This window comes from Mustela erminea, chromosome 14, assembly GCF_009829155.1.
Source record: "Mustela erminea isolate mMusErm1 chromosome 14, mMusErm1.Pri, whole genome shotgun sequence".
NCBI classification, from domain to species: Eukaryota; Metazoa; Chordata; class Mammalia; order Carnivora; family Mustelidae; genus Mustela; species Mustela erminea.
In genome coordinates this window covers 60423553-60445830 of record NC_045627.1, presented here as the reverse complement: position 1 = coordinate 60445830, position 22278 = coordinate 60423553, and the positions used below count along the sequence as shown (strand labels likewise).

The window sequence follows — 22278 nt, the reverse complement described above, 5'->3', positions numbered from 1 at the left end:
ACTTCTTCTTACAGAACATTCTGCCTCCTGATATTTGGAGCCTAACTCTCCCATAAGATCACTGCTTTCCCAGCAGCTCACATTGGAAGTCATGCCCCACATACCACAGGGGGCATTGATATGCTCCATCTCCTCATTGCCATTGTTAGGCCATTCCGTCCTACCCTTGTAAAACATAATGGAATCCCTTGTGTAATTACCGTCTACCTTTCTCTTCACCACTGTCTATCAGCCCCCTCCTTACTCCCTCATTTTTTAAAATGAATTTAGCACCCAACTTAGTCTTCATTACTCAAGTCCTACAGGACCATGGTGAGACTAAAGCAGTCATGTGCATCACATTTCCAGCACCTGAGATGACTGTCTGTGGGACCTCAATATCTAAGATTATTCCATATTAAAAATCCTCAATTCTAGCCTTCTCTCATCTGTCTATTCCTCTCTCCCGCTTCCTTATTTTTCTATATTTAATCTGCGACCTCATAAAGACCCTGTCCTTTGACTAGTGTTTTATCATCATCAGCCTCTACGTAGAATAACTTTATTCCTTGTCTAGCCACACTGCTTGGTTCATTATTTACTCACACCATATTTATCTAAAATTTCCTTGCCTTTTGTCTTTCTCTGCTTTTGCTTTTTGCTCTAGTTCAGTTTAGTCATTTGCTTTTTCAACTCATATATCTAAAGATAATCAAGTTCTAGTACTGAAAATCACAAAACCGGATTATCGTCATGACAATGTATCATGTTTCATAATAGAACTCAGCCATTATTTTTTTTTTCCACCCACAGCTACTATTCTAACTTTTATCACTTTTAAGCCTTCTATCCCCTCTTTGACCTTGTACTTTCAGCAGCTGGTTTTGTGTTTTCAGAGGAAATAGACTCTCAAGTGAATTTGTAACAGTGACCACCAGGCAAACCTAACCTCATCAGCAGATATACTTTTCTTCTGTCTCAGCTAAAGAGGTGTGCTTTTTACTATCCACAACTGATCCTATATGTATGCTAGATCCCATACATTCTGTCTCCCTGGGGCCGTGCATCATCATTTAACATTTTCTTTTATCTTTAGTATGCCTTTTCTCACTTCCCTGCATCAGCTTCATTTCCCTTATTCAACAACAAAAGAACAGGAAGAAAATGTCTCCAATTATCCTCTGATTTCTGCTCTTTCCTCTCCCTACTGTCAAATTTGTAGAAATAGTTACCTCCCACTCCGCACATCTATTACCTCTCCCACCTGCAGTGTTCTGGCTTCTATCACTTATCTGCCACTAAGGACTTTCTTTGATAAACCCAGTGTATCTTCTTAGACCTCTTAAATGCACTTGGTTCTTTAGACCATTGCCCAGTCTTGTACTTCCCTTCTTTGGTTTCTCTAACATCAGATTCTACTTTTCTTTTCCGATCTCCTAGAGCATTTTGAATTTTCTATACTTGTTCCTTAGGGATCTCAATCTAATCCCTTTTTTCTAAGATTTTTTAGTCATTTTCTTCTCTTTGGCATGTGAACATGTTCAAGTTCATCTTAAGAAAAGCAAAAAATAAAAAAACGAAACATTAACTGTTGCTTTCTAGGGTTTTGTCCTTTATCTTGTTCTCTTTGTATTTTGTTCTCTTTAGTAGTCTTATAGCCTCAACTACCATCTGCAGGATAATGAATTCCAAATCTATTCTTAGCCCACACTCCTTACCTGAGCTCCAGACTGACTATGGATACCTTTACCCGAGTTTCCAAAACTCTGAATATGCAGAGCTTAAAACCAGTTTTGCCTCACAAAACTTACTCTCTTTATTTCCTGTTTTTTGAATGAAGCTAGTATTCAGTCACCCAAGTTAAAACTAGAACAATTCTGAAATTCCTTTTTTTTTTTTTTTTAACATCCCTCACCCAGTCAACAGGTTATCTGATTCTGTCTCCTGAACAACTGCTCTTTGGAACCTACTTTTCTCCTCATTGTTCTGCTTTAGCAGCCATCATTTTTTGACAGTAGCCTCTTAATTGATGTCTTTGTCTCCACGTTGTCCCCTTCTGGTTCATTTTTAAAGTTAAATTAATTAAAAATTTTTAAATTGAAGTATAGTACACACAATATTACATTAGTTTCAGTTATACAACATAGTGATTCAACAAGTCTATACATTATGCCATGCTTACCACAAGTATAGCTACCATCTGTCACCATACAACACTATTATAGTATCATTGACTTTTCCCTATGCCGTACCTTTTATCTCCATTACTTATTCATTCCATAACTAGAAACTTGTATCTCCCATTACTCTTAACCCATTTTGCCCATCCACTCATCCCCCTCCCCTCTGGCAACCATCACTTTGTTCTCTGTATTTATGGGTCTGTTTCTGCATTTTGTTTGTTCATTCATTTGTTCTATTTTTTAGATTACATGTATACCGTATATGGTATTTGGCTTTCTATGTCTGACTTATTTCACTTAGCATAATATCCTCTTCATTTATCCATGTTGTTGAAAATGACAAGATCTCATCTTTTTTTATGACTGAGTAATATCCACTGTATACATACCAGATACATATGTATATCACGTTTTTATTATAGAAGTATAGTTGACACACAATACTACATTAATTTTTAGTATACAGTGTGATTGTATTGGACAAGTTTGTACATTTTTAAAATTCTTTTTTTAAAGATTTTATTTATTTATTTGTTTGACAAAGATAGAGATCATAAGTAGGCAGAGAGTCAGGCAGAGGGAGAAAGGGAAACAGGCTCCTCGCTGAGAGAGCGCCTGATGGGCTCGATCCCAGGACCCTGAGACCATGACCTGAGCCAAAGACAGAGGCTTAACCCACTGAGCCACCCAGGCACCCTCAGTCTGTACATTATTATACCACATCTTTTTTAACCATTTGTCTATTGATGGACACTTGGATTTCTTCCATATCTTGGCTGTTGTATTAATGTTGCAATAAACATGGGAAACATGGAGTGCATATATTTTTTTGAATTAGTGTTTTTGTTTTCTTTGGGTAAATAACCAGTAGTGGAATTATTGGATCATATGGTATTACTATTTTTAATTTTTTGAGGAACCTCCATATTCTTTTCTACAATGGCTGTTCCACTTTTCATTTCTACCAATAGTGCACAAGGGCTCCCTTTTCTCCATATTCTCATCAACACTTGCTCTTTCTTGTCTTATTGATTCTAGACAAATGTAGGGTAGTATCTTGTTTATTTACTCTTTATACTGTCACCAAACTGTCATAGTAAAATGCAGGCCTGATTCTCTGTTTTCATTTCCTCCATCTGGTAAAATCTGAGCCCTTTACATGGCATATATGAACTGTTTTCTCTCTTTATAAGCTTTGTTTTTTTAAACCACTCTCCAGCACGCATGTTATGCTAAAACCATACTTAACTGCTCACTGTGTCCTGGGTCTAGCATGTGGCGTCCTGTCTGCATGCCTTTTCATGTGCCATTCCTTCCTGGAATGCCACCCCTTTTTCCCCATAAAGTTTCTACTCAAGCTTTCTTTGTGATGCTGTCCCTAATTCTGTTCCGTGGCACTTTATGGTAATTGTCTCTTTTTCCACCAGACTAAACATCGTTTGAGGACTAACACTGAATTTCTCCATTCATTAGTACTTTATAAGTTTGCTGAGTGAATAAATGAATAGCAATGAACACAGTATCTTCAGGTAACAGTGAGTAGTTTGGGTGATGATCAGGTATTAACTTTGGGAAAGACCTCAGAGACAATGTGATCTTCCTCTTCATTTATCAGATACAGAAACTGAGAACCAGCAAGGACCAAAGCACCTGTTCCTCAGGCATAGCATATTCATGGATACCTTCATATCTTGTTTTTGTTCTTCCCTCTGCTTAGAATGGAATGTTCTACCTGACCATGTACTACTTGTCTGTGGATCTTGTTTTTTCAGGGTTGTCCTTGGACTACCAGCTTCAGAATTACCAGGAATGCTTATTTAAATGCTTATTTAAAATGCAGATTCCTGACCTCCATCACCTCTACTTCCCCCCACACTCTTCCTCTGTATAACAAGCACAGAGAGAGAGAGAGAGTGTGTGTGTGTGTGAGAGAGAGAGAGAGAGAGATAAAGAGAAGAAAAATATTCATTCTGAGAAAGGAACTGTGTTAGTATACTGCCAAATCACAAGCTTTCAATGAATCTTTTATTTTCATCTTTGTTACTTAAAAAATAAAAGCAAACTTGTCCCAAAGTATATAGTAATCAGAACAAAAACTAATTGAAGGTCAGATTTGCTGTTGCTCATTCCCTAGCAAGACTCTCTCCTAAAAAGTGCTCTTGAAGTTCAGTTTTTTAGTGAGATTTTTCCATGTGTTTGCAGAAAGATGAAGAGGGTGATGATTTTCAAAGGCATCCTTCGGCATTTAGTGGTTGAAGATGAGAACACTTGAAGGCTTGAGAAGAAAACGAGGCCCAGCTGATTGCTGACATATCTCCATGAGATTGGAAGTGCCTAATGGGTAGTTGATCTCCCTGACTTGAAGACACAGTGGCACTATACAGAAGGTGTCAACAGAGGCTGCTGATTACTACAGAAAAGTGAATGTTAGGTTAGCTAACTAGAAAGGGGGAATAAATAAATACTGTAACTGGTTACTGAAAATTTTCCATACCAAAACTACTTTTAACTATTTTTAATTCTGGTAGGTCCCACCTTTGGAAATTCTGATTAGCAGGCATAGATTTGGAACAAGACATTTAATATTTCTTTTTTTTTTTTAAGATTTTATTTATTTATTTGACACAGAGAGATATCACAAGTAGGCGGAGAGGCAGGCAGAGAGAGAGAGGAGGAAGCAGGCTTATCCACGGAGCAGAGAGCCCGATGCGGGGCTCGATCCCAGGACCCTGGGATCATGACCTGAGCTGAAGGCAGAGGCTTTAACCCACTGAGCCACCCAGGTGCCCCGACACTTAATATTTCTATAAAGAATTTTTGAAATTTTTATATATATCTGTGGTAGAGATCCTCTATTTTTTTTTTAAGATTTTTATTTATTTATTGGATAGACAGAGAGAGATCACAAGTAGAGAGACAGGCAGAGAGAGAGGGGGAAGCAGGCTCCCCGCTGAGCAGAGAACCCGATGTGGGGCTCGATCCCAGGACCCTGAGATCATGACCTGAGCTGAAGGCAGAGGCTTAAACCACTGAGCCACCCAGGTGCCCCTCTTTATTTTTTTTTAAGTTTTTTTTTTTTTGACAGAGAGAGATCACAAGTAAGCAGAGAGGCAGGCAGAGAGAGAGAGAGGAGGAAGCAGGCTCCTCACTGAGCAGAGAACCCCATGTGGGGTTCAGTCCCAGGACCCTGAGATCATGACCTGAACTGAAGGCAGAGGCTTTAACCCACTGATCCACAGAGGCGCCCTGAGATCCACTCTTTAAAGGGAAAGAACCAAATCAAGTACTTATTTAAGAATTTACCATTTAAGTGAGGTTTGTCCTCTATCTAGGTAAGAGTTCTAGCTCCTTTACTTGCTCACTAAGGTACCAATTTTATTGTCTGTCTGGATTTAAGAAAAAGTAATGATTACTTACCATGTGCTTAATGCTGTGGGTTTGGTTCTTTTTATCTGTGGTGTACATGTAAAGCCTCTAGCTCATATAGATCTGTTATCAGCAAATGATATAAAACACCAGCACACCAGATTTTTATGAGACAGTAGAATCCAGAATTGTCCTTTCTTCACTTCTCAAAAGCTTGACTTAAAGAAGTTGACCAGCAGATCATTTCAAGACTCTGTAGTCCATCCATTTCTTCCAGTGGATCAAGCTGAACCACTTGGAATTTAGGTGCCCAGACTATACTGCCTTAATTCCTTGAACAATTATTTTCACTGACTCATGCCCAGTCATGTGAATGATTTATTTTAGGACTCAGTAATAGAAAATGTTTCCTTTTCACTGTTGTTTGATTCTTTTTGGTATTTTATAAATATGTAATGAATGCATAAATTATTTTTCTTTATTTGCTTTTATTTTTAAAGCTGAGAGGTGAATGTGAAATGCAGTTAACATCGAATCTGGCTTTTATGATCTGTATGTTTTGATGTTTACATGTTCTTGATTTTCTACTTATATTTTATTCATACTTCAAGTACAATTTTTAAAAAAATTCTTTGTGAAAAAGTGTATCTACAGTAAGTTAAATATCTGGCACTTCAGTTCTTCATAAGATACAAATTACTGCAGCATTAAACAGAAGTTTTGGTAATTAGATTGTAGGGTGGGATGGAAAGTAAAATGAAATCGTATGTTTGAAATGGCTTAGAATGAACTTTTTAAAATGGAATTAAGATCACTTGTTACCTGAATTATTGCATTAGCTGATGAGTTAATTTTCAGCTTTCTCGAGAGCTCTAAAAGAATACTTCTCACATAGTTGTATTCTGAGAATATTTGTGCATGTTCTACCATTTGGAATTATTAGTAATGAACTATTTTCAGGCCTAATGTTTTCAGTTGTCAAGATATAATATACATGGAACCTAGTTTTGATGGAACCTGTCATCAAGCAATATTGAAAAAATTAGTCCTTTACAAACAAAACATTTCATATAGGTTTAGAGAAGGGAGGGGTGACTATAGGCTTTAGTGATTGGAGATTTCTTACAGGGTTGGGCTTGAAGTGAGACTTGGATTTAGATCAGTAGTTCTTAGCCAGGAGTGATTTTTGCTCTTCAAGAAATACTTGGTTATTTGGAGTTTCATTTGGTTATCACAACTTGGGGTTGAGGGTGCTACTGGCATTTAGTGGATAAGGCCAGACATACTGCTAAGCATCCTGTAATGTACAAGACAGCTCCCCACAAGAAAGGATTATTCAGCCCCTAACTAACTGAGTTAGTGCTCAGTTGAGAAACCATGATTATATGGTCAAAGAGCCTAAGGAAAAGCACAAACACAGAAAGAGGAATGAACTTCTGTATTTATGGGATTCTGAGGAGATCTTCTGGACTGAGACACAATTTCCAGGTGGGCTTCGTGGTGAAAGGTTAAGATTTAATATACAGGATAAGGCTGTGTAAAATACAGATTTGAAATTTATCCTGTAATGATGGTATTTACGAAAGATTCTATAACAGTGACATTTAGGAAGGGATAAATGGGGGGAGAATCTGAGGGCAAAGGGGACACATTATCAAAGACCATCACAGTTACCCCGTGTTGAAGTAGTAGGTGGAGAGTACTGTGGTAGGAACTAAAAAGAAGACCTAGATTTACAGTTGTTTCAACAGCTAAGGTTAACAGTGGGATTTGAGGGTTTAAGGAAAGGAAGGGGACCTAAGTGACTTTTCTTTTGATCTCAAGCTATTTTCCAGTGCTGTAATCACTGAATTTCATGATCCATCCCTCTTTAATACATCAGCAGTGTTACTGCAGCTTCTATCCCTGTTCTGTGACTAACCATCTCTTTCTCTACCTACTCCTTTATCCAGTGAGTAGAAAACTTACAGAACATTTTAACTAAGGAGGTGGTACAGACTAAAAATGTACAGGGTTTCAAGAGGGACTCAGAACTTGGCAAGTAAAGTTTTAATGTTAAGACTGGTTTTCTGCCCTTGAAAACATCCCCTCCTACCACTGACCCGGTGTTTGTTTAGATGGAAAATTGATCTCCTTATACACTAAATTACTAGTGATTTGGGTAAAATATTTGAGGAAAGAAATCTTAGTAGTTGTTATTCTCTTTTATTTATTTATTTTCAAAGATACTATTTATTTATTTATTTGAGAGAGAATGAACAAGAGAGAGCAGAGCACAAGCTTGGGGAGGGGCAGAAGGAGAGGGAGGAGCAGACTCTGAGCAAGGAACCTAGTCACAGGATCATGACCTGAACTCAAAGGCAGACACTCAATTGACTGAGCCACCCAGGAGCCTCTTACCCATTTTTAAAAGTATAGCTACTTGGAGAGCACCTGGGAGACTCCACTCTTGATTTCAGCTCAGGTCATGATCTCAGGGTCCTAAGATCGAGCCCTGCCTCAAGGCTCCACGCTCAGTGGGAAGTCTGCTTAAGATTCTCTCTCCCTCTCCCTTTTCCCCTCCCTACCCTGTACGCACACATACTCTCTCTCAAATAAGTAGATCTAAAACACAAGTATAGCTGTTTATGTAGGATAGAACAGTTAAGGAGATTTTTTTGTTTTTATGTTACAGCTTGAAAGTTGGACACCATTGAAATGGGAGTACTTTGGATTCTGTTTTATCTTTTTCAACTAGTGAGGTGTATAACTTTGAATAAATAATTTTATAATAATTAACTTTAGCTTCCTTTTCTGTAGAATGGGAAAAATATGTGCTTATTTAAGCATAGGTATATGATGAGATCTAGCAAGGTAGGTAAAAATTTATTCAAAAATATGTATCCTTTGTGTGTGTGTGTGTGTGCGCGCGCGCACTGTTTATGAATGCAAATTACCACCAAATTTCATTTACATAGGGGTCTGTAATAAGATAATGGTGTGGGGAATTTTTTAAAAAATAGAATCAAGGTGCCCTAGGAGACTCAAAGTGTTTGCCCTCAGCTCAGGTCATGATATCAGGGTCCTGCAATTGAGCCCCACACTGGGCTCCCTGCTTATCAAAGAATCTTCTCCTTCTCCCTCTGCCCCTCCCACCTGACCATACACTCTCTCTGCTTTTCAAATAAATAAATAAAATCTTTAAAAAATAAAAATAAAAATAGAATCAAGCCCAGAGTCCTAAGAAAATAGCGCAGAAATCACGAAGAAACTCTAAAAAGCTTAAATTTCCACCATGGGGTTGAGGCTTCATCTTTTTTAGTTCCTGCTCATTGCCTATAGAGTACACTGTTCTCTTTAAAAAGCTCAAAGCCCATGTGTAAAATTCACCCCTCCCCAACTTTTGCCTTTGGCTCCTAAACAAAAAGTTACCTCTACTATCCTGCCTCTTTTGCCCCAAATATAGAATGTGCCTTAAAGGAGAAGCAACAAGACTTAGTTAGCTTCAAGTCTTGACTTTACCAGTGGTGCACTGGGATACTAAGCAACTCCAACTCTTGGCCTCATTTTTTTCATTTCTCAATTGGGTATAAATAATATATACCTCTATATGTCGATCATATAGAGTCATATGAAGCACAAAAGAGATAATGAAAATTTCTGAAAAAAATTCAAAGTCTGGAAATGTAAATTGTTATTACTACGACCTTATAATTATCACCAGAATGTGGTTAAGCTCTGGTTCCAGAAAGGCTAATCAGTATTAGTAAAATTACTTCATTTATCTGTACTTTCATTTACTTTTCTACAACTTTCTGTTTAATTTCTCCTAGAATTTATTTGTTATTTATTTGGTGTGTACAGATATTATTTCAGTTAGGTAAGATATTGTTACATGTCATTTTTAGTGGGGTTTATGGCTCAGGGAAATATTTGTTCATATGTTTTTATGGCCCCATCCTAATCTTTTATTAGCATAGAGTATTGAACATATACTATATACCTGCTACCATACCAAGTGCTTTGTGAGGGTAAGACTTAGCAGAAGAAATTTAGAGACTAAGACATAGTAAGAGCTTGCTGAACTGTATGGTTCAATGAGTTAATAGAAATGGCAGTTCAGAGAAGAAAGAACTTAAAGGAGATTATTTTTTTAGGGCAGAGTATAACTAATTATATTTTTTATTGTGCCATTGTTTGTTTCCTGTTTTTATTTTTTTAAATTTCAGCACTTCAGAAAAGTAGGAATAATACAGTAAATATTTTGTAACCTTTGCCATAGAATCTGATTTGCCACATTTGCTTGATCTTCATATGTGTACATATGCACTTATCCCACTTTTTTTTTAACCACTTGATTTAGTTGCAGAGGCCATAACAGTACACTCCTGAATACTTCAACATGTATCTCCTAAAGACAAAATAATTTCCTTTTTAACTACATATAATCATCAAACTTTGGAAATTATATATTGACACAATATTCTTATAATCCATATCCAGGTTTCCCAATATAATTATGATGGAGTTGTTTTTGATCCCAGAAAGGTCGTGTGTATATTTAGTTGTCTCTCTAGTCTCCATCTACAATAGTCTTTATTTGGTCTTTGATTACGTTGTCATTTATTCAGAGTCTAGATCAGTGTTTGGCAAAATATGGCCCATGGGCTGACCCAACTGTTTCTATAAATAAAGTTTTTTTTTTTTTTTTTTAAATAGCTATACTCCTGATGAACATACTGCCTATAGCTGCTTTTGCACTGCAGCTGCAGAGTTCTGTAGTTGCAACAGAAGCTGTGTGGCCCACAAATCTAAAATGTTTACTATCTGACCTTAGAGGTTTGTTGATCCCTAATCTAGGCAGTTTGTTATGTATGACCCTCTTTTTGAGTTTGCTGATCATTTCCTTAATTATATTCAGGTTAAACTTGTTTTGTTTTGTTTCGGCAACAGCGCTACTTTGGTATTGTTATATCCTTCTCAGTATACATCAGGAGGTATATGAGGTCAATTTGTCCTATTCTTTGTGATTTTAAGTCGTGAGGGTGTTTTATTATAAAGGATGACTTTATGAAAGAAATGATGTTTTAAATTAATCCGCAAGGATAGGGTAGTATTTGAATAGGTGGAGAGATTTTTCTAGTAAACATTGTCTATAGCCTTTTTCTGTTCCTGCTTTTATTAATCCTAAATTAGTATTTTTATCCATTCACATGGCTGGCATGATTGATAGCTCAACAACTTACTGATCTGTTGGTAGCAGTCAGAACATTATAGGTTTTCTCCATAGTCTCTACCTTTTATTTCTTTGTTTAATTTTGCAGTCGTAATTGGCTTTTATCCTACATTGTGGCCAATAATTCTGTAAACAAGTTTTTTTGGATTTGTGTAGAGTACTCTAAAGATTTCTATCTTCTCTTGGAGTGTAATAAAATTTTATCTGTCTGAAAACCAGAACCCCAAAAGTACTGCATTCCAGAAGCAAATCTTGGGAATGTATATAGATTCACTTACTTTTCTTAAAAAAAAAAAAAAAAAAAAAAAGTAGCTGAATAGATAATTTAAATGAAGTCCTAGTTTGTTTAGATACCATCATTTATGTCATTATGGAAGCATTAGTTATGGAAATAAATGGATTGAAAAAAGTGAATGTTATAGTAATATATGTAATAATGTTGGCAATATTAGCAGATGGTCCCATATTGCTTCCATATGGTTCCTTTGTATTGTTAGTACAAAAAGTACAGCTTCCAACTGGATATCAAAACAAAGATGAACATATTTATGGAATTATTGTAGTATAATTGAATGCCATTCATAATAGTAGAATTAGATGTGCTGTTGAGGAAAGGATAAATATCATAAGTATTCAAGGGCATCTTATTCCACAAGTGAAGAATTCCATCAAAGAAATGATCTTTTAAAAAAGTCACAAGCAAAAATCTAAGAGCTAATGAGTTATTTAAAGGTAAAAATGAGGCCTTTTTATTTGTAAGTAAAGCCTTTTACTATGCTAGAAATCATTTTCTAATTTTTAAAGAGAAAGGAACCTAGTCCAACATCATTGCTTTGTTATTGGATTATGGTAGCATTTGGGTTGTATTTAAGAACTTGAAAAACTATATTTTTCAACTTCAAGTAAATTATCAGAATCAAGTTTCTGTTCTTATAAAGCAAAGGACTAGAACATGGTATCACTCCTTTTTTGAAGGATAGTTTTGCTGGATATAGAATGATACAGAATTCTTGCTTGGCTATATATTTTTTTTCCACATTTGAATGTCATCCTTTTACCTCTGACCTTCATTATTCTTAATGACAAGTCAGCTGTTAATTATGTATAATCAGTACGTTAAATAGTGATTTTATGAAACCAAACTTATTCAACATTTATTTAATATTTATGGAGTATCTGGTGTGGCAGGCATTGTACTGTGAGGAAAGACAGACATGGTCAATCTCACAGTTTATGATGAATACAGAAACCATGATTTGCCCCCCCCACCCAAAACCTTCACATAATCATGTGTATAGTTACAAACTGTTAAATGCCAGGAAGGAAGGTGAAGGGTATGTCTAATGGGAATGGGTGATAACAGAGACGTTCGTGAGAACTAATACTGGAGCTGCAAGCTGAGGATGACTAAAGGAGTGAAATGGGAGAAGGAATAGTATGGAACATTGCAAGGACTAAGGAAAGGAAACAGTGTGCAGCCAGAGCCTGGGGAAGGAAAGGATGGTACAGAAATGAAGCTGGAGAAGTAAGCAGGGAATTAAAATCCTCATTTTAAGAAATCTTCGTGTGTTATAATTGGGATTTATCAAAAATAACTTGGGAATAATTATATGACTAGGAGTTATTTTTAATACCAAATTTCTCTTTGTTATTCATAAAAAGTCATCATAGATAAATCTATGTCTACTTGTGCATTCTATCTCTATCCCTCTGTCTAATAAATAAATAAAATTCTTTTTAAAAAAACACTGTAGGTTTTCATATTTTGCTTTTATTATTCCCACATTTAATACCTTTTACCGCTTTTTATTTAATATATAATCAGTGACAGTGATGCAAAATTCACAAACTATTTTCCTTCTCTTACTGTTGCCCAAGAAAAACAAAGACAATATCATTTGGGGCATTGGAAGTTTATCAGGAATGAATGCTGCCTTATTTACTGTAGAAGTGCCATACCTATGTAAAACCTTCCACTGTTATTGTGTTTTTTTTAGGAAGGAAGCAGTAAATTAAAATTCATGCATGATAACACTCAAAAAGCAACTAACCAACAAGTGAAGCTCTATTTATTTAAAAAAATAGTCTCTTTATTTACCATCTTGAGTCATTAAAATATTTGTATTATAATTTAGTTGTTTATTTTCATTGCAGGTGGAGGACTGTGACGCCAATTGGACATCCTCTACCTGGAACACGATTTATTGCTTTTAAAGTTCCTTTAAAAGGAGTATGTATATTATTTCCTCATCTATCTTATAAGGAGAATTGGGACTAATGTGATCCATGTTTACTTAATGTTATGCTTTTTTTTTTTAATAAAAATATGTGAGATTTCCAGCAAATGTTTGACATTATGGAAGGAACAGTTAATTTTTCATACATGTAATTATCAGTTGTTCATGCTAGTGTAAGGGAGTAGTTTTGGACTAATTTTTTAATAACGGCTTTACTGGTATGTAATTCACCTATTGATATTCACCTATTTAAAGTACACAGTGGTTTTTAATATGTTCATGGAGTTGGGCAGCTGTCACTACAAGTTTCAAACATTTTCATCACCCTTACTTCCTCCCAAATGCATAGTAGCAGTCCCTTCCCTTTCTCCCTCATTCCCACCCCCTTCCCCCCTTGACAACCACTAGTCTCCTTTCTGTCTTCATAGATTTGACTGTTCTGGACATTTCCTGTGGATGGAATGATAATATCTGTGACTAGCTTCTTTAGCATAATGTTTTCAAGGCTTACCCATGTTAGTGTGTATCATACCTCATTTCTTTCTGTTGCCAAGTTGAATTAAATTTTTAAGGGTTCAACTTGCTTTATTGAAAGCATTTAACAAGATTCAATACCTTTTTGAGAGAAAATATCTTGAATCCTCATGTTATTTTTTTTTAAAGATTTTATTTATTTATTTGACAGACAGAAATCACAGGTAGGCAGAGAGGCAGGCAGAGAGAGAGGAGGAAGCAGGCTCCCCACTGAGCAGAGAGCCCGATGCGGGACTCAATCCCAGGACCCTGAGATCATGACCTGAGCCGAAGGCAGAGGCTTTAACCCACTAAGCCACCCAGGCACCCCCCTAATGTTATTTTTGCTTTTTATATTTTGATCTACTTAAAAGTTATAATCCAAAAATAAAGATGGATAACTTTCGAGTAACCCCCCCCACGAAAAAAATCAGCATTCCTTTACTAATTTGTGAAATCCTTTGCATAGAATTTCCTAAAAAAATCAAAAGATACTTGAAACCCATGCCATATTTTACATGGCCTCAGATCTGTGGCAGCTTTAGTTTCTCCTACTTGCTCTGACATTCGGAATGTGTGAGCACACAGTTCAGAATGTTTTATACTGGCCTCCTAATTTAACTCAGATTTTTCCCTTTCACAGGACTTTTAGTTACTTTTTTAATATATTGAGAAGTAATTTTAAGTTACTTTTTAAATATATTTAATATAATTAATACTTTAATACACGTACCATAAAATTCACCTTTTTAAAGTATCTAACTTAGTGGTTTTTAATATAGTCATAGAGTTGTGTAATCAATGACACTAATTTCAGATCATTTTCATCCCCTCAAAAAGAAACCCTGTACTCATTAGTAGCGACTCCCCACTTCCCCTCCCCCGCCCCCTGGCAGCCATTAATCTACTTTCTGTGTAGGTTTACCTCTTCTGGACATTTCATTTAATAGAATCATAAAGTCTGTCACCTTTTGTGACTAGCTAGTTTCATTTAGCATGTTTAAAGATTCATTCATGTAGCATACAGTTCATTTCTTTTTATTCCCAAGTTGAATTAATTTTTTTAACTTAAACTTTTTAAAACTTACTTATATTCGGCTTTGTAGTGCCTTATTTTAACTGATTTTTTTCTTCTTAATCATATAATAAAAAAATCAAATCTGTTATACCATCAGCACATACCACTGAGAGCAATAACAAATACACCAGAAGAATGCTGGTAACATCTGTAAATGGTGACCAAAACTAATTCTCACTCTACTTTATATAAATATGGAAACTAAGAACCTTCATATCTGGTAGAAAAGTGAACATTTAATCAAATGAGTCAGACTGGTATCATGAGCTGGATAAAAGTAAAAATTTCTGGGTTAAATTCTTAACTGCCATCTAGCCTTTGATGTTAGGCAAGTAATTTAACTTTTCAAAGCCTCAGTTCAAATGAGAACTCTACTACAAAACTATTTTTCACTCATGGTTAGTAACTTTATTTTAAACTGAATTTGGTGTAAGAAAACTCCAGTGGATCCAAGCAGGATAGTCCCTTTTTAAATTGTTCTGAGTCCTTGGTGACAAGGACATATATAAAATCACTGAAGCAGATGATGTAAATATGTTTAGGCTCTTCTCACAGCTCACGTTCATTATGAGATTTGCCAGTGTTCTTAAAGCTATCACAGTTTTCACTGATTCTTTTTGTCTTCTTATGTTTTTTCTCTTCCTTGTTTATTTTATGTTAGGTATATTTTATCTGTATTTCATAACCTTACTGTTCATTTTTCATTATAGGCAGTTAATCAGAGACTTACTCCAACCCAGAAGTTTACACCAAAAGATTTGATAAGTGCAATAAAAGCACTAAATGTGGAACTTGGATTAATTATCGATCTGACATACACCACAAGATATTATGAAGTTAAGGTAAAGTTACAAATGTGTTTTGTTATCATAGATACATCTTGAAATGGAAAAGATTTTTTAATATTGCATTTTAAAGAAAGCAACTCTATGCTTATTTTAATACAAATTTCAGAATTTCCCATGTGGAATTTTTTAGAGATCTTCTTAATCCTTCACATAATCATATAGTACCTTTTTTTCCTAAAATCATGGATTATGCAGAGAGGAAAAAAATGGAATATTTTTCTTCTAAGAGAACAAATATATAGAGTAAATTGAGTGTACATAGAAATAAAAAAGGAAAAGCACAAAAGGGAACAAGGAAACCGAGGGAAAGAGTAGCATGGTGGAAAAGAAAGCAACAGAAAAAAGATGGAAGAAAAACGCGAGATACGTATTATTGTACAACAGTGTTTTTTGAACTAATTTTTGCAGCAAAATCATTTCAATTAAATCTTGATCTAAAGCCTGTTATAAAAAGCAGATAAACAGGGAATTGTGCTTGCTGAAGCAGGAGATTAGGATCCACTAGGCCTCATCATCCTCCAGTGCTCCCCTCCCTGTCCCAAGTCTTAGTGACATGACTTAGCTAAGGGCTGTGGAGAGCAAGAGAATTTTAAAACTTTGTTATAGAGGAAAATAACTTTTGAGCCTTGCTATTCGATTGGATTGGTGCCATCAAAGATGTCATCTGTCATTCCTGCCCTGATTAGGTGACATATAGTCTTTGATATCTTCAACGTACATGTAACACACCATCATTTCTTTACTTCCATACCACTCCTTCCCCAAAATACAAATATGCAATCTCTTCAGCTGCCCTGTTTCACCTGAAGGCACCATTACTGAGCGTACTGGGTTCAAATCATTTGAGTCCTCTGTCTTCAAACCCTGTAGATTTTTTCCTTCTAAAATGTGTCTCATTTTCTCCAGATCTTTTACCTTATTATTCAACAGCTAGCCTTTTTTATATATCTTTGACTAGTTGTGCCTAAACATAATTTTCATGCCCATTCCAGGTCCTTCCTAAAAAAAAAAAAAAAAAAAAAATCAGGTCTCTCTGCCCTCCCCACTGTTTGAATGTATCACATCTAAACTCCTCTCTCTGTTTTTCAAGGCCCAATTTAATCTCACCCCCTTCTCATCAGGCTCTTCTCTGTTTCACAACAAACCATCTCTTCACTATATCATGAACATTCTTGATTCTGCTTCTTAAGTCATCCCAGAAACTTGGAATTTTTTCCTCTCTCTCCCTGTCCAAAACTCTACCTATTCTTCAAGGCCTAACATTTACAGCTTCTGCTGGACTGTTACGCATATTTTTTTGGCATATAACTGTTCAGAGGTCATTATTCTTATTTTTCCAAAACTATTACCTTCTAGGATCTGACCATAAGCATTTATACTCATCACCTTGATATTCTTTAAATGAATATTGTTAGTTGATGAATTGATTTTACTTAATTGATGAATTGATTTTACTTAAATGATTAAATTAGCCCTTCCCTTTTTAGGGTCTCCACTTTATTTATATTTTTTTAAAGATTTTATTTATTTATTTGACAGACAGAGATCACAAGTAGGCAGAGAGGCAGGCAGAGAGAGAGAGAGGTAAACAGGCTCCCCGCTGAGCAGAGAGCCCGATGTGGGACTCGATCCCAGGACCCTGAGATCATGATCCAAGCTGAAGGCAGCGGCCTAACCCACTGAGCCACCCGGGCACCCTTTAGACTTTAGACTCCCTTGCAAACTTAAAAATGAGTCAGGAAAATACTAAAATAGACCTTCTACATAACCTAAGCTGATACCTAGAATTGTAACACCAAGTATGGAGTTGACACTTTATCTTTTTTAAGATCTTTTATTTATTCATTTGAAAGAGAGAGCACATGCAGGGGGAGAAGCAGAGGGAGAGGAAGAAGCAGACTCCCCACTGAGCAGGGAGCCCAATGTGGGGCTCAGTCCCAGGACCTGGAGATCATGAAGTGAGCCAAAGGCAGATGCCTAACTATCTGAGCCACCTAGGTGCCCCTGGAGCACCTAGTATATTAGGTTGACACTCTGCCTGCTTCATCACTTGAATCCTTATCATTGGCCTCTAGGAATTAGGCTTATTTTATAGCCTCTTTTTATGTAGACTACAAAAGTGTTCCACACAAATAGGGGCACATAGATGGCTCAGTCCGTTGAGCATCTGACTCTTGATTTAGATCTCAGGGTCATGAGCTTAAGTCCTATGTCAGGCTCCATGCTTAGCAGGGAGACTACTTGAGAGTCTCTTTCTCCCTCTGCCCCTGCCTCCACTTCTACACAATGCTCACTGTCTCTTTCTTTCTCTCTGAGAATAAATAAATAAAATCTTTAATAAAAAACAAAAGAGTTCTGCACAAATTGATCTGAAGTGTGCCTTCAGTATAATCATTGTACCTGATCTAAAAAATACTGGATGGTAAGTTTCATTAGGTTGAAGAATATGTTTTTTTAATGACATAATTGTTGCATTCTATTTTCCTTTGTTTCTAGGATTTACCTAAAAGCATTCATTATAAAAAACTTTATACTGTTGGACTCGAAGTCCCTGACAATGCTACTATTCTGCAGTTCAAAAAGTGGGTCAGAAAGTTCCTGTGGGAAAATGCAGAAAATGGTAATTAATAACTTTTAATGTAATCAAAATGTTTCTATTTAATTAACAAATATTATTTTAATATTTAATCTAATTATTGTAGATCACTTAAAGATGATATAATATACATATTTCACTTAAATACTTCTAGTTAAAAGGACATTATCAAAGATTTTCTTTAGGTTATAATCTATGCATGCCTCTCACTTAAAAAAAACTTGGCTTGAAGAAAGTAAAGCATACAGAAAAGGTACATTGAGGGATGGTTCTTTGCTTTACAGATGGATTTCCTACAGCATTTCTTAAATGCTGACAGCCCAGGGCAGACAAAAATATAACTCAGTATTTTAAAGTTGACTTAGAAATAACTTTTGAAAGAATATGTAGCATCAGGGCGCTAAGGTGGCTAGTCATTAAATGTCTGCCTTCAGCTCAGGTTAAGATCTCAGGGTTCTAGGATCAAGTCCCATATCAGACACCTTGCCCAGTGGCAAGCCTGCTTCTCCCTCTCCTATTTCCCCTGCTTCTGTTCTCTCTCCCACTGTGTCTCTCTCTGTCAAATAAATAAATAAATAACCTTAAAAAAAATGTGTAGCATAAAGGAAGGTACATCTTAGTCTTTTTGATGTACAGTTTGGCTTCATACCGAAAAGAAAGATAAAGTCTTATGTAAACCTTTTAACTCCATGAATGTATTTTGGAGGATAAATAAATTTAATAATAAATAATAGAATTATAAGTAACAGAATAATAAATTTAATCTATAAATAGAAGTCTATATAAACATGTGAACCAGAATATTCACTGATATATTTAAAATATTGTTATCTTGGAAGGACCCTAAAGGATCACGAAACATGAAGTTGATTAAAATTATAGCATTTACATACATATAGAATAATAGGCAGTTGTTAAAAACCAAGTAAAAGAGAAGTATTCAGTGATTTGGCAAAATGCTTGTGAGGTATTTTTAAATGACAGTGTCACTACATAATTATATTTATAAATAATAAATATGAGTAAACACTCAGATAAACATCACAGTGTTAATAGTGATATCTGATTGTGATTTTTGTCTTCATATTTGTACTTCCTATGTTTTAGGTGTTTTTTATAATGGACATGTATTTTATAGTTTTAAAAGGCTGCTTTAAAAAACAAAGTGTTATCCAGGTGTTCTTAATGCTTAGTGGTCAAGGACTTACCTTTACCTCTGGTAGAGGCTTCCCTTAGACTGGAAGACCTCAGAGGTGATCTGAGGTGATCTGACCACATGAACATCTTCACTCTAGTGATTTCCTGTTTGGGTTATAAGAGCTACTAAACTTAAACATTTGTAAACTAGACTGTACCTAGGACTAGTCCCAGTGGCTAATAAATACTGCTTATGGATAGTATGTCTATAGAATAGATTTCTCTGATGACATCTACACTCTTCAGATTTCTCATTCTCTTACTCTCACTAGATCTGATGATCTCTGGACGCCTTCCTTTCTCTCCCTGCCTATTAGTCTTCCAGGGTTTTTTGTTATGGCTCTTACCCTCCCTGGCTGACAAAATCAATTCTGTTTTCCCTTTTAGTTTTCTTAACTTCTCTCTTCTCATTGTCCTTTTCCTGTACCTGAGCTAAGTAATTACAATAAAAATCAATTTTCCTTTACTTTCCTGCATCAGTCTCCTGAATTAAACAATTTTTTTATACCCAGAAATATAAAAAGGACAAGGAACCCATTTTGGGGGTAAATGAACAGAAAGAAAAGGATGAGATTGGTACTGCCTGCCTAGTTTCCTGGACTTAGGGAAGAATTTCAGGTGACAAGGCCGACTTCTTGGAAAGTGGCTTATTTCTGATGTATTGCTAATGGCTCCTCTTTAACCAACTGTTCAGTTAGAGTCTGAGAAGTAGAATTGGTATCATGGTTTCAGGGTGATTGAAGTGGTTACAATGCCAGCTGCCCACAGCAGCCTTATTCTGAATCTACAGGTTTTACTTTTTATTGTATCTGTCCCAGGAAATCAAAAAATAGCTTCATAAGCTTATTTTCCCCCAAAGACTAGGCAGAGGGGAGAGAGGCTAATTGCTGTTAGTTAAACTGTTTATCTTAGGAAAACAGACTTAGTGAATCATAACATTGTTCCTACTAGATACTACTGAGCAGAATAAAGTTAGATTTTAGTCTATGATACCGAAAGTTTGTGATGCGTTGGGTACTAGAACATGGATATGATCTTAAGTTCTTGATTTTAAAAACCAAGTGGAGAAAAAAAAATCTGTAAAAAGACAACTTCCTATATAGACTGAAAAGATACTATTACATAACAAAAATTCAACTGAGTAAATTAAAGATCAAATTGGTTTTATTCAATGATTCATGAAATGGGCAGCATTCCCATCTAGCAAATAAAAAGGAGCTCCATCCAGAAAAGAAAAGATTTTTAAAGGCAGAGAGGAAATTATTGATAAAGAACACATTGTTTTAGGTTAAGGCCACCCTCCTATGGGGAACACAAAGGGTCTATTAGATTATCTCCTTGTGCTGCCCAGGAAATTCCAAGTTGGCTGGTTAAAAGTCACATTTCTGAGAGAAGCTGAAGTTACACTTAGGTTAGGTATTAAGTCTTGGTGGGTTTTAGTTAAGTGATTCCAGCTTGGGCCTGCTCTCTCCTTTTTAACAACACATATCCCTTTTTTATCTTTATTCCAAGAGTTAGTCACTAGCAGATCTTTAAGAAATACTTTCTAAATTCTAATGCAAAAATACTCATTCCTAGTTTAATCGAATAGTCCTCCTTCTCTTCTCTTGCATGTTAGAGAGAATACCTCCACAGTGTTGTCTGGGTGCCACCGTGGGTTGTTGGTTAAGAGTTTCAGTTGGGTTCTTACTGCTGGTTGGCATTCCTCTCCCTATCCCCAACCAATTCACTCATCTGCTTCCGAATCTTGCCTACAACACATTCCTTCCTCAGCTCATATAGCATAGCTCCCCACTTCTCAAGAAAAACAGAGGTCTCTTTCTTACTTTCACCTGTATCCATACTCGCATATTCTTCCTTTCTTCTGCTTTCCTAAGAGAAGCAGACCAGACCTCTACCTCTCCTCCAATCCTGCCTTCTTCAGGACATTTTCTTTATTTATTCTCAACTCTGTAATACCAACATATAAACAAGCATGGGTCTCTCCTATGTCTTAAAATAATCCTCTCTTTTCCCTCTTGCAACCTTAATTCTTTCTTTCATGCTCTGTTTCCCTCCTCTGCTGATTACACTTTTGGAAGAGTTGTCCCTGTTCATTGTGCCCATTCCATTACTGTTCACTAAAGAGATTCTTACTGACCACCCATAATCTGATTTCTACAGCTCTCTAATTACATTTCAATTGGAAGATTGTAGAAATTCAAAGAATAGTTTTCTATCCCTATCTTGCTTAAATTTCTTTAAGCTTAACCTCTGCTGTTCATTCCTTCCTTAAAATTTTCCTTTTGGCTTCTATGATATTGTTTTCCTCAATTTTTTCCTACCTAGGTGTTTTTCAGTTTTCTAGCTAATATATTTTTTTAAAGTTTTCTTTTCTTTACTAATAATCCCCCTCCCCTGCTTCCTCTCTGCCTTTTGTCCTGCTCAAATCCTTGATGCCTACTCTTCTTAAGAATCTGTCCTGCTTTTGGCAACTGCAAAGCTGGGGAGATCCTGGATGTCAGATCTCATTGTCCTCCCAGTCCTTCCACTCCTTCCCTAATCCCTCAATACAATGGTTTGGTTAAAAAAAAAAAAAAAAAGTCTTTTCACTTCACTTTGTCTCATCTTTTCCTATTTTTAACTTTGGCCCCCTAAATCTGTATCTCTAGCACAAACCTTTCTCCTGAACTCCATGTCAGTGTTTAGGGTTTATCTGGCACCAATAAACTGAACACATCAAAAACTGAACTCTTAGTCTTCCTTCTCCTGCCCCTGCCTCCCCAGATCTACTCTTGCCCTCTCTGATCTGGGTTATTTTGATGGTCTCCTGCATAGATTTCTTGTCTCTCCTTCCACCAGTCATTCCTCCAGACTTCCACAAATTTATCTGTCTAAAATGCGTATCTGGGGCACATGGGTGGCTCGGTTAAGCAGCTGCCTTCAGCTAAGGTCATGATCTTGAGGTCCTGGGATTGAGGCCCGCATTGGGTTCCCTGCTCATGCGGCAGCCTGCTTCTCCCTCTTCCTCTGCAGCCTTCCTCCCTGTGATCTTTCTCTCTGTATCTCTCTCAAATGAATAAATAA

The 22278-nt window shown here is 36.2% G+C and overlaps 1 protein-coding gene across 2 annotated transcripts in view; it reads left to right on the top strand.

The window, feature by feature from the left end:
- The window catches only part of LOC116573219, a 46553-nt gene that overhangs the window by 5094 nt on the left and 19181 nt on the right, over positions 1-22278 (top strand). For both annotated transcript variants that reach the window (XM_032313169.1, XM_032313168.1), the window contains exons 2-4: positions 12898-12973; positions 15282-15413; positions 17916-18039. In XM_032313169.1, the coding sequence (XP_032169060.1) occupies positions 12898-12973; positions 15282-15413; positions 17916-18039 (332 nt within the window). The remainder of the gene's footprint in view (positions 1-12897; positions 12974-15281; positions 15414-17915; positions 18040-22278) is intronic.